The sequence below is a fragment of the Prosopis cineraria genome, unplaced genomic scaffold (genome assembly GCF_029017545.1).
Source record: "Prosopis cineraria cultivar Desert tree isolate PC_DT_omini unplaced genomic scaffold, ASM2901754v1 PC7, whole genome shotgun sequence".
Taxonomy (NCBI): Eukaryota; Viridiplantae; Streptophyta; class Magnoliopsida; order Fabales; family Fabaceae; genus Prosopis; species Prosopis cineraria.
The window spans coordinates 30,930,251-30,943,101 of NW_026555338.1; the positions used below are offsets into that span (position 1 = coordinate 30,930,251).

At 34.4% G+C, this 12,851-nt stretch overlaps 1 protein-coding gene across 1 annotated transcript; it reads right to left on the bottom strand.

The window, feature by feature from the left end:
• Window positions 1–2,182: 2,182 nt before the first annotated feature.
• Window positions 2,183–8,078, bottom strand: LOC129314875 (glyceraldehyde-3-phosphate dehydrogenase GAPCP1, chloroplastic-like). The gene is made up of 14 exons (XM_054958362.1): window positions 7,780–8,078; window positions 6,934–7,028; window positions 6,746–6,813; window positions 6,619–6,657; window positions 5,371–5,471; window positions 4,614–4,726; window positions 4,413–4,512; window positions 4,166–4,312; window positions 3,773–3,833; window positions 3,539–3,636; window positions 3,298–3,440; window positions 3,122–3,205; window positions 2,673–2,762; window positions 2,183–2,497 (listed from the first exon to the last, which is right to left on the bottom strand). The coding sequence occupies exons 1-14, from the start codon at window positions 7,861–7,863 to the stop codon at window positions 2,443–2,445; spliced, it is 1,278 nt and encodes a 425-aa protein (XP_054814337.1). The 5' UTR covers window positions 7,864–8,078; the 3' UTR covers window positions 2,183–2,442.
• Window positions 8,079–12,851: the final 4,773 nt, after the last annotated feature.

Consider the following 12,851-nt stretch of genomic DNA (forward strand, 5'->3'; position numbering starts at 1 on the left):
TTAAAAGCCAATTACATAAATAAAAATAATATACGAAAGTTACATAAACAATATATGACGTTCCATATATTATTTCCGAAATTGTCTTCATCAAATAAAGACAGTTTTTCATCTCGTCCACACCAACACCTCGTAGATTATTTTATTGTTTTTGAGAGTATGAATAATAATTTAAAATCTTCATGTTAATTTATTTTTCTAATCATTAAGGGTAATTTAAATTTAAATTTTTGAAAAATTAAAACTATTGTCAATTAATAGCATGTACATTATGATTATTTGACTGCCAATCTTTTTATGGTAATTTTTCGGTCTGACTCTTTTCTTGGTTAGTACTTATGAGTACATATATAGGATTTAGCATTTATGAATTTTTAAAAATAAAATAATTATTCAAAAGAAAAAAATGAATTAGCAATAACACAAATCAACAAGTCAAAAAATGTTTGCATGTACTATGAGTATTTTTTGGTTTTTTGGCCAGCCATGTATTATGAGTATTTAGTATTGACCATAAGAGATTCTTAGAATAAATAATTCTGAATTTGGTGCCCAGGAATTATTTTTCGTTGTGCGCCCCCACCCAACCATGAACTGCAGCAACTTGGCACTGCCTCAAATAAACAACAGGCAGAGACGACTGCATTGATATCGTTGACGCGATTTATTTGCAAGCTTAACCCATTTGATGACCTTCTTCTAATCCCCCATTCAACTTCCAACTTCGCATCCACACTTAACAATTTAGAGTTATTAAATGAAGGAGACGTGTTCTATTCTTGTCAAGTTAAGAATACACGCACGCACGCACGCACACACATAGTTTGCTCACTCGTAACGTCAATGCTTGAGCTTCGCATCAGCACAATGCATGATTCAGATATTCCCATTCGTCCTTCCTTCTTTCTTGTTGCAATGTGGTGTTCAGGCACTGTGGGATTCATCTGCCATCCAATGGTCTCTTCTTTCGCTGCTTTGTTTGGAGACTTTGACCTTTCGCAAGTTCTTCTATTATTACAATCCTTTCATTCCAGTCCCCGTCAGAGACTTCGTCAATATGATTGAAGCTGATCCAAGAGGGTTATGTTATACTCTAAACTTGGGATTTCTGGTCCTCATTCTCACCTCTCTGTGCACTGTTTTCTTCTCTACATGTCATCACCTCGTTTTCCTTCATGCGCACAGGCCTTGTCAATAGTTTCTGCGACGTCTACTCAGATTATTTGGACTGATTAGGAATCCTGATTGTGTGTTGTTGTTGGTTATTTGGTGTTGTTTTATGCATTATTGCTGGTTGGTTTATCTAATGGAAGTTCTTTGTGTCTTTGTCGTCCTATCATGAGTTCATTGGATATTTGACCCGATCAACAATGGAGCCATAGATTAGAGGCTACAGTATCTGTGAGCATATTTGCCGACCACCACCAACAGCTACGGACGGCGGCAGACACTCCCTGGCGCTAGCCTTGTCGTGGGTCTATAAGAGTTCTACCGCCGCCGGATCTATCCCAAGAACGACGATAAATTTATCCAATCACAATCCTGACAAGGCTAGTTTTATCCCCCTCCCCCCCGGGGCAGAAATCAAAACACATTCAAATTTAAAAGATCTAAATAGCATTATGAATTTGAATTGTAAATGTAAAAATCAGTCTACCAGGGTTACATTGTTTCAGAATCTTGACTTTGAAGCCCAAAGAAAACTTTTTAGACACGTTCAATAAATAAATTGAGAATTCATTAACTAACCCCTCGTTAGATAACTTTGGATAACATTAGCTAAAGTATACAGATGAGAACACTTCGGACATTTGCCTGAGCCATTGGATGCTTGCTTAGAACTTTAATCAGATGACACATATGAGATCACAAGACTTTCAATTTTTTCTTCTGATCTTGAAACTTAATTTCAATCAATTAAATGCTTAAAACTTTATAACCATACAAAATTCCGCGACGCGTCTAGAATTACATCTTCTACCTAAATGTTTAAGAATGATTTACCTTAAAAGCACCTTAGTTTGCACCCATTCTTGTAATCCCCCAGGCATCTTCAAACCAAAATCAATAATTGAATTTTATATAATTATAAAACATTACAAGTACATTGATGAAAAATAAATTTTAAAAACAAAAATAAATAATTGAAACAAATTTAAAGAATTAACAGTTTTGTCATCCCTAACATAAATCGCTCATTCTTAAAATGCCATGCATGTAAAACGAATCTCTTAGAACTTCAGTGGTTCATGAAACCGAATTCCAACCGACAGTTAACAGGATGAACTTTTCTTTATTTCTTTCCCAGAGTTTGTAAAAGTGATGCTTAATCTCGCATCTCTATAAATTATGAGGTTATGATCAAAACCAAAACCTGAGACCATGTAACCTAACTAATGAAGACTAAAAATACCCGACATCAACATCAACAAAACTCAGTTTTCAGTTGTGGGCTCCCACCAAAGCCATGTGCTCTATCAGGTCCAGCACCCGGTTACTGCAAAAGTCAACATTCAACCACGAATTGCAAGTTAGCATCGATCAGAGGTTCTTCATTCCTTTTGAACATGATTAACGTGAAAGCAAGAGCCAGTGCAACACAAGTTCAAGCACAAAACATCATGTCATGATAGCGAACACATAACATCAATGTAACTGTAAAGATGATATACCTGTATCCCCACTCGTTGTCATACCACGAAATCAGCTTCATGAAATATGCGCTAAGCCCAATCCCGGCCTTAGCGTCAAAAATACTCGACCTGTTAAAATCAAGTGGGAATGACTTATGATGAGCCATATATGCAACAAATGAAGATATCCAGTGCACAACAACACATGAAATCCTTTTTCCACTAACAGAAAGTTGATGGAGGAGCCTCATGTTTGTTTGAGGAAATTAATATTTTCAGCACTCCTCTGAACAATGTATCAACCAAATCCCTACTAGTCTTTTGTTTGTTTTTTTTAATAGTGCCTCACTTGTATAAACCGGGGATAAACTAGACATCCCCTAATTCAGATGCAGAAGATTTTAAACACATCAAGAGAGCTCATCTCTTCAAGATGCCGATAAGATAATTTGCCAATGTCCAAAAAAGGTCATCAAAGAGAATTTTACCTTGGATCACCAATGAAGTCATTGGAGACAACATCCTCGTCAGTGTATCCAAGAATGCCTTTTAGTGGTCCCTCTGAAGCATACCTAGTGAAATGATGTTGATCAACAGAATAATCAGCACAGAATACAAACTGGAGGTTAGTACGGAATCACAAGCAGACAAGCGATGGACATACTTGACCGCTGCTTTGATATCTTCATAGGAAGCACCCTTCTGAAGCCGAACAGTTAAGTCTACAACTGAAACATTGGGCGTTGGGACACGGAATGCCATTCCCGTGAGCTTTCCATTAAGCTCAGGAAGAACTTTTCCAACAGCCTACGGGTTCATAAAAACTTAGATCATTAATAACCTTTAATAAGAACATTAGAACACAATACCTCAAAAATTTGAAAACCTCTTCTTCAATCTCTTACTTTTGCTGCACCAGTTGAACTTGGAATTATATTTTGACCAGCTCCTCGTCCTCCACGCCAATCCTTCATAGAGGGACCATCTACAGTCTTTTGTGTTGCTGAGCAATGTATAAAATCATGTCACCATACCATACGCCAGCATACCAGGGAATGATTTAACATCCTCCCCACCCCATCCTACCCTGCTCAAGAAAACAAAATCAATGGCTAGAGTAGCTAGTGTGCAGAAGAGACCTGTTGTAGCATGTACAGTTGTCATCAAGCCTTCGAGTATGCCAAACTCCTCATGAACAACCTAAAAAATGATAAATATATGACAAACCGCATGGCCAAGAGAATGAAAACTAGGCATTGTGAGGTGAAGAGAAAAAACATGAATATTTCATGATTTAAATCTCCCCTTTTTTCCTCGATTAGTCACAATTGACAAAAGCATTATAATTTCTAACACTACTGAACACTTGAACTCACCCTTCTCCTTCATGTTTGAAGAGGATCTACCATAAGACCTAGACATTATAGGCTTTTCTACCACTGAATTATATCATGCTTAACCTAGGGCATGAACGTTTTATCATAAAAGTGCACAAATTTGACATAGCTTTCTCTTACAGGATGTAATCAAACCTTGGCAAGAGGAGCAAGACAATTTGTAGTACAGCTTGCATTTGAAACAATGTCCATGTTTGGCTTGTATGTTTTCTCATTTACTCCCACCACAAACATAGGAGCATCAGCAGATGGAGCTGATATTACAACTTTGTTGGCACCACCCTACAGAGTGACATGACAGAAAGCAAGTTAAGCTAGAGAGTCAACAAAGAGGACAAAGGACATAGAGAACATTTAAATCGCAAATAACTGAGATAGCAACCTTTAAATGTGCTGAAGCTTTCTCCATTGTTGTAAAAACTCCTGATGATTCAACAACAAAATCAGCCCCAACTTCACCCCAGGGGATCTCTGCGGGGTCTCTGCATCAAGAAATAAGACATGTATGAATGTTAATGCAAATTTAAGGTGTTTGGTCAAATAATACAGGTGTTCACATTTCAATCATTACAGTTCTGCACACCTTTTGCCGACAACTTTAATCTGCTTCCCATTTACTATCAAAGTAGAGCCATCCAAAATATCAATGGTTCCCTTGAACGGTCCATGAGTAGAATCATACTTAAACATGTAAGCCTGAAAGAGAGAGGAGATAAATGTGCATAAAAACAAAATAAAATAAAAAGATCATAAACACAGATTAACAGAGAAAGAAAACTGAAGAACAAAAACAAAGTCGCAGGAGGTCTCTAAAGCATTTACAACTTTTCCAGTCATAACACGTCTTGCATTACAATACAAATAAAATTCATCAAACACCCAGCCCCAGTTGGGTTAACTCTTGATACAAATTCAAAACCATTATAAATATCTGACTGCCCTGGGCGGGTGGAAGGAGAAATTAAAACAAGAGTGCCTACCAGTATTGATAATAACAAGCAATTTTTCCCACTTGCATCAATTCTATTTCTGCTACAAATTGGCAACTTTGAAATTTAGGGGGGCTTAAGGAGAAAAAAAGTCTAGCATTGATCTATTGAGTGTGGAAGTCCATAACGAACTGAAAGAAATACAAAGGTTTTATATGAAGTTGAAGAATTTATTCGTTCTTATACTACTGCAAAAGATTCGTGTGACATCAGATTATGTCAACCATACTACTCATTGCAGTGCCAGGTTTATTGACCAGAGTTTTGTACTGATATAAAATAATGAGTCACTAGGAGATAGGTGCATATATTCATATAAGCAATATTAACAAGGCATTTCCACATACGTACCATATACTTGGCATCAATAAAGGGATCATTAATTGCTACAACATCAATATCATCCCTGGAAGTAGCTATTCGCAAAACCAACCTTCCAATTCTCCCAAAACCTGCAATTCCAGCAAAGAAATATGGGTCCTTTCTTGAAACAAACTGACAAACTTGCAGAGTATGTTGTCTGGATAAGCAACTTCATTAGTATTCAGAGGGTTGGAACAAAATTTCACACATCAACACCTTAGAATTATGCTCCTTAAACAATTCATTCACCCTTGGGATATAACAGCCTTAAAAAAGTAAAAAGCTAATTGAATGCCATAAACCAAAAAATAAAAAATACAACAGCTACACAAACCAGAAAATAAACAACATTAAACACCACCCTCTAAATCTGTTAGTTCTGAGCTATTACATCATCCAACAAGATAACCAATTGAACACCAGCCATTTCTTTGGAGATAACTTGTTTGCCAGTTGTCCAACCAAGCTGAATTGTGAATTGAAGAGCTCAAAATCTAATATTGTTTTTCGATTCAAAACTTCTGCACTGAAGCTGAAAGCATTTTTAACAGACCCTTTAACTCAGGACCACACTCTTTCTTCACATAATAGAACAAATCTAATTTCTCAAGTAACATACATAAGTTCTGGCCAAGTTGGCCGCATGCTCCAAAGCAGGAACAACACTACAAATTATATTTCACCAAACAAAGCCCAAAAACGAGTGGGTTGCCAATTTCATCTTCAGAAAGTTCAATGGTTCACAGAATTTTCATATGCAGATGTCATTGTCATTAAAGAGTAACAGTTCCATTCAGCAAAAAAGAGAGGCAGTTGCACACATTTATTATGTGACAATTACGAATTCTGGATCCAAAATAAAAATCAGAGATATTGTATTTTATCATGAAGAATCATTCTTCTAGGAAAAATCAGATTCACTATGCAAACAGAATGATACCAACAAAAGCATCAAGTACATAGGCTTCCAATTCGACAAGATAAAACTTCATAATAAATAGACAAAATTAAATCCATTTTTACAAACTCCAGAAATGAATGAAAAATTGAAGTGACTGTTAATGTTGAGATAATCCTGGACATTATGAAAAAAGGGTGTTCAAGGCAAAGCTTATATAGTTTGAGGTCTATGAAAAAGACAGATGATGCAAAACAACCAAGAGTAACAATAATATTGTTGTCCGGAAATTAATTTGGAGGGAGAGTGGTGCTGGGCTTAAATGACTAGAAACTTACCATTAATTCCAACTCTTGTCTTTGCACCGCTCCTTGATTCTATACAGAACAAAACAACCAAGAGTAACAATAACATTGCTGCTCCTAAATTAATCCATTCTATGCATAAGATAAGCATTATTCTTACTCTGTACAGGGAGTGGGATTTCGGTAGCTGTGGCTTTGATAGGCTGCATACTCCTGGCGTAGCAGTTTCTGAGAAAATTATAACATTTTAGGATCCCACGATGATAAAGGGTAAGAACACTTAAGAAAAACGAAAGAAAGAATAAGAAAAAGAACACGTTCACTGAATCAAAACTTTAAGCACTCAACTGGAAGACTAGTGATTCAACTGCTAGAGAAGTTCCAAATAAGCTAGACTGTGAACTTTTAGATTTTAGGTTGCAGCTCGATGCATTGCATGACACCTGAAAGGCATTTAAATAAATAAGCCATGTGTTATATTAATGATATGTAACAACCCTGAAATAACCAGAGAAACAAGTATCTATCTTATAAAAAGTAAACTCAGTTTAACTGTTAAGAAATTAGGAAGGAGTGGGAAAACTCAGAATAAGAAATTGATGGAAGAAATTTCTTCACCATTTCTCGGACATTTTGGTTTAAAGAGTTAGTTTACCAACTTTTACAGTGACAAATGTGAACATCACACCCAAAATTGTTTCTTCCTTCTCCTTCCCCTGTTTCATAGGTAACCCAACAGAGGGCGCAAAACCCAATCGATTTTAATTTGAAACTTAAATGGGGGGAAACATTGTCAAAATCCCAACACAATGAGTTATAACATAATCCCAAAACAGGGTACATAGTATCAATGTGACCCGTGATTCCAAGTCTACAGTGTTCGGAAAATTGCAGGAAAACATCAGTAACAGCCAATAGAAACAAAACCGGGGCAAGAGTCCCCCCCCCCCCGGTTTTTTTGGACAAGGAGACTGAGAATCCTTGATTTGAGTTAACTAAACCTGGTCAATAAGAAATGGCCCGCTCATTACAAATGAGAATTCCAAGTTCAAAAGTCAAAACAAACAGAAAAGGCTAGTCAAAAACCAGAAAACCGAAATAAAGTACGAAAATATAACGTGGCACAGGAATCCTCAATGGACGTAAGTATAGTAAAGAACAAGTTTGAACAGTTAGAGAAAGAGAGAGGGAGACCTTGAAGCGATGAGAGGAAGAAGGCGAGAGGTCAGCGTGGGAGGGAGAGACGAGCGCAGATCTCAGGAGAGAAGAGCAAGCCATTGGAGAGAAGAAGCAAAAACCCTAGACGAAGACTGGAGAATCAGAAGGGAAAGAGAAAGGCTAGTTTCCGAATTCGCTTGCAGTGTTTCTTCGAGGCGTGGCTTTCCCTTTTAAATGCCAGTACCCACCGGAGCTTCTTATGAAACTATTCACAGCGCGCTCTCTCTCTCTCTCTCTCTATACACGACAAAACCACTGATGCTGGTGAAGAGCTTGTGTCCTCTGCGAGCGAGTGTAATTTGGAGCAGAATAAAACCCAATGATAATTTTTTACGCAATCATTTTCATATGCTACGATTATGCGTGCTTTATGTACAGGGAAAATCATTCCAAAGTACCCCAACAACAATTGTAATCACCCTCAGATCCCAATTATAGAAATGCTTGTGAGGTCCCAAGGGACTTACGTGTAGTTAAATTTTTTTTTTTTTGTGAAATGACGAAAAAGGTCCAAGTGAGGTCAATGTATCAGCTCTCGTGTTTATTGTTTATCCCGACCATTTCATGCCAAATTGCTAACAATGGTCACACGATTATAATCGAGAAGAATAAAAAGCAAAAAACAAAATGTTCCTTGCTGAGAACCACCCTGAATCCCATAAACCTTTATTTTGCTCCAATCAAATTAAACCTATCCTATAAATCACATCAACATTAATATACCCAGGATGCTTACTTTTCTAGAAATCATAATCCGAGTGCTGAGATCTCTTTTTGTTTAGTTAAATCTCAAGTTGGCTTGTCCTTTTGTCAATATACTCTTCTCATTAGCATTGAGAAGCACAGCTCCAGCATTGAAATCAATGTCTATAATTTGGTTGTGATGATGGGTTCCAGCATGCCTCTTCATGCTTATCTCAATCAAATCATTGTTTGGCAAGTTCTTCAAACACGTTTAAATTGTTGTGTTAGTGTTCATCACTGAGTTTTGAACCGGATACTACTAGCATCGTGGGAAAAAGCAAGGGTCACGTTCATATGGGCATGGAGGTAGACGATCATTGAGGGAGAACCTTCTACCCATTATAGTCAACAAGCTTCTTAGATTATTGAGAATGTAGATTGATAGTGCTCTTAAAAGGAAGAAGCACTTGCAGAAGGTTGATGCATACACACAGTGGTAGACCTAGGCATAGTTAAAGGTGGGTAAGTGCCCTCACTCAATTTGAAAAAAATTTGTAAAGAAGAGGTGAAAAGTTTAAAAATTTACCTCCATTACTCAAATAGTTTTGAACCCACTAAACTCAAACTAAAATATATTTGAGTTCAACAAAAATGTAGGTCTTGTATGTTTTACTTAAGTTCAAAATGTTTTAAATTTTGAGTACATTATATTTAAATTTAGATTATTTTTATGAAAATATCATTTTAATTTTTCCTTTCCTAATATTATTTTACAAAACTAAATATTTATTTTATAAACACTAAATTATTTTTACATTTTATTTAATTATGCCCACATTGACTCAAGATCTTGCATCCGCCACTACATACAACAACAACAACAAGCCTTTATCCCACTAGGTGGGGTCAGCTACATGGATTGCAAGACGCCATTGTGCTCTATCATTAATTAAGCTTTAGAAATATTATTAATTAAAAGATCACGTTCAACAACTTCCAAGAGTGTTCTCTTAGGCCTTCCTCTATTGTTCATGTTCATGATAGATTCAACAAATTTTTACATTGGCTGTTGATGGCCTAACACAACCCTCCTCCTTTACCCGGGCTTGGGACCGGCTATAAACATAGGCGGAGTTGCATCCGCCACTACATACACAAGGGAATTTAGATCATCAAGCTAAAGTTGATTTAGGGTACATACACAAGGGAGTTTAGATCATCAAGCTAAAGTTGATTTAGGGACCTCACATGGGCTTTTTGGTTGTTACACAAAAAAATTAATTATAGCTAAATTCCTAAAACCCTAATAGGCATTTGTGCAATTGACAAGACTTTAAAGTAATACATTTTTTATGGGAGACTTTAGATGTGTTTTCTTTACTTTTCAAGTGTGGTCCTTATTTTTCTAATTAATATTAATAATATTTGCATGCCATGAGAGCAATTTCAACAGCGTTATATATATTTTAATATTTAATAGAGGGCAATTTTGTATATGTATGTTTTTTATTTCAAGTAAAGGTGATGGTTCTTTGTTCAAAAAAAAAAAAAAAAGTAAAGATCATGGTTCGTAATTTAAATTTCTATATTTTATGATTCTTAATTAAAATTAATAACTTTGGGAGGTCTTTAATTGCCATTTCGTAAGGTAAAACTTCTTATTTTTCCGACAAACAATACGCTACAAGTAAGAAAATTTTTCCAACCATAAAAAAAAGGAGCTGGGAAAAAGTTAATTTTAGTGAGTGTTAAGTTATAAAACTAATGTATCTTAAACAATTAGTTAGAAGTCCGATGAACAAGTTAAAAAATCTTATCTTTTTTCATCTATATCATGAGAAGGATAAATTTTGCTGTTGATGGAAAATAATAATCTTATTCCTAAAAAAATTTTGTTGCTAATTGGCATTGAAATCTGTAATTAAGAAAAAGATTAAAAATACTTAAAATTTAAGATTAGCTAGATTTGTTAATTATTGTCATTGAATTTATCATGATAATTTAAGAATCTATAAAAATATCTTCAGGGTAAAATAAAATAGATATTTTTTTTTCAAAGATCATGAGTATTCTTTGATCGATATATATACATATATATATAAATAGAGTAAACATATTGTAATATTCAATTACTAAAATTGAGTCTCAAAAACATGTACTTGTATTTTCTTTTTAAACAATAACATGCTTATTGTTGGGATACTCAATTCAGCCCTATCAAATATAAGTAGAGGGGAGTCTTGAAAATTAATCATAACTAAAGTGGGCATTGTGGTTTAAGAAAACACTTGAAAAAACATCACTGATTAAGGCCTTTACCTACTATGCACAAGCCATTAATCTCATCATTAGGAGTAACCTAGGCCAACACTCCAATAGAGATATTATTGAGCAAGCTAAGTCAAAGTCACTCTTATTGTCTTACAAAGAAACTAACATATCATGATTAACTTCATGTTTAACTAAATAGATTTTTGTGCTCATTTTTTATATGGGAATGCTTCCCCTTATTTAAGCAGTTGGTGTATATTTTTTATCAATCACTCTTTTATTATATGAAGATGGTGGATGGTGGGAGACATTCCTCCTTTGTTTCTAACTAGGTTGTAACTTGCTACTATGTTTAATGTTTTCACTAGTAATTAAAAAAAACATCACAAATTATTCAAAAACAAAGTTATCATCCACCTTCCAAAGCTACGTAACTAAACTTTCTCATGGCCAAAATTTATTTTTTTTATACTAATGAAACCAATATAAATATTACACAATTATTTTTACTAGTTACTTTAAATAAAGACATCATATTTTATTTTCAAAATTATTTTACTTTTTATTTTATTTACTCTTAATACACCCAACAGGTCAAAAATTTCATCCATACTAAAATATTGCTTATAAGTCACAAATAAAAATAATCATTTTAAAAAATAGATTGAGTCATGCTTTATATTAATATATATATATATATATATATATATAAAAGCTGTTGATGTTGGGTGGACCCCAATGATAATGGGTATGATGTGATGAGGATGCAGTTATAATACGGTGAGGGCAAAAGCTGGGGATTATTTCTGGATTCGCCAAGGGAGTTGCGTAAAGGGTGTTTGTCCCCCACGTGGTGAACGGACAGGGCTATTCAGACCCTCCCTCGAAAGCCACGTTTGCCTTCCAAAAAAAGAAAAGGCTGTTCATTAATCAAATTAGAAAATTCATGTTAAAATAATAAAACTTTTAAATAATATAAAAAATTAGGATTGGAAGTTAATGTTTTTATTTAAATTTACCCTTTAAAATTTAAAATTTTTATCATAATATTTTGAAATAATTTAAAATGCAATCATGGAAGAAGTTTATTTTTAAATGAAGTAGTATTTCAATATAATTGTGTTCAAATTAATTTTGCTGTCTTGGATTTTTCTCGTTTTCGGATTTGCACTTTGTCCCCAGTCCCACAGTTTCCTGCTTTCAACTTCAGCGCAATTTGGACTTTTTATTCCCACATCTTTGGCTTTAGCAGGAAGAAAATGATTAAATGTTTATTATCCATTTTATTATAAAAATAAAAATTTTAAAGCTCAATAACGAAAAATTAAATTAAAAAAAATCAACTATCAATGAATTATGCAACATATCCACAAATACTAATAATCAAATTTGATCGTTGTAAGAAAATTTAGAAAAAAAAAACTCATCACTGAACTCTGAAATTTTTAAATGATAATAATTGAAAGCAAGTCCTATAAAAAAAATATAGTGCAATTTAAATTATTCGAAAGAAAATAATTTCTTTAACCTGGTCTCGTCTTGGGAATGAGAAGCCTAATCTTCTCTAAGAATTATTAAAATATTTATATGCTCGAATGTGTGTGTGTATTAAATATATCTGGATTGCGATGGTAAAATATATATATATATATGTGTGTGTGTGTGTGGACTGTTGTGAGCCTAATGCATTATTATTAGTGTTAATGTTAATTTTATAATAATTTATGTACGCGAGCGCCCCACTTCAAAAAAAATTAGTAAGCATATAATAGGAAGGGAATCATGAAGGATTTCAAACTATGTACATTGTAAATATAAAATTGATTGCTTTGATAAGGGAAAAAGAAAAGGAAAAGAGTGTTTGGCTGGTTCAAAGTGGGGACGTGTGCTATAAGATCAAGCAACGTCCTTCATCGACATTGTATAATCCGACATCCTTCGGTGACACAGCTCGCAAATTGATCTTACTGTCAATTCTGGTTGTGTTATTCTTTTCATATATAAAAATAAAGTTGTACTGTGCCTAAGAATAAAACTAGTCTTGCGTGTTTTAAAGAGCTACTTTTAATTTTAATTCAACTCATAATATTTAA

Coding starts and splice junctions, on each gene's coding strand:
- LOC129314875 (XM_054958362.1), bottom strand. CDS start 7,863: ATGGCTTGCTCTTCTCTCCTGAGATCTGCGCTCGTCTCTCCCTCCCAC. Junction 3,206..3,297: donor GATATCAAAGCAGCGGTCAA/GTATGTCCATCG, acceptor TCATTTCACTAG/GTATGCTTCAGAGGGACCAC. Junction 2,498..2,672: donor GACAACGAGTGGGGATACAG/GTATATCATCTT, acceptor TGACTTTTGCAG/TAACCGGGTGCTGGACCTGA.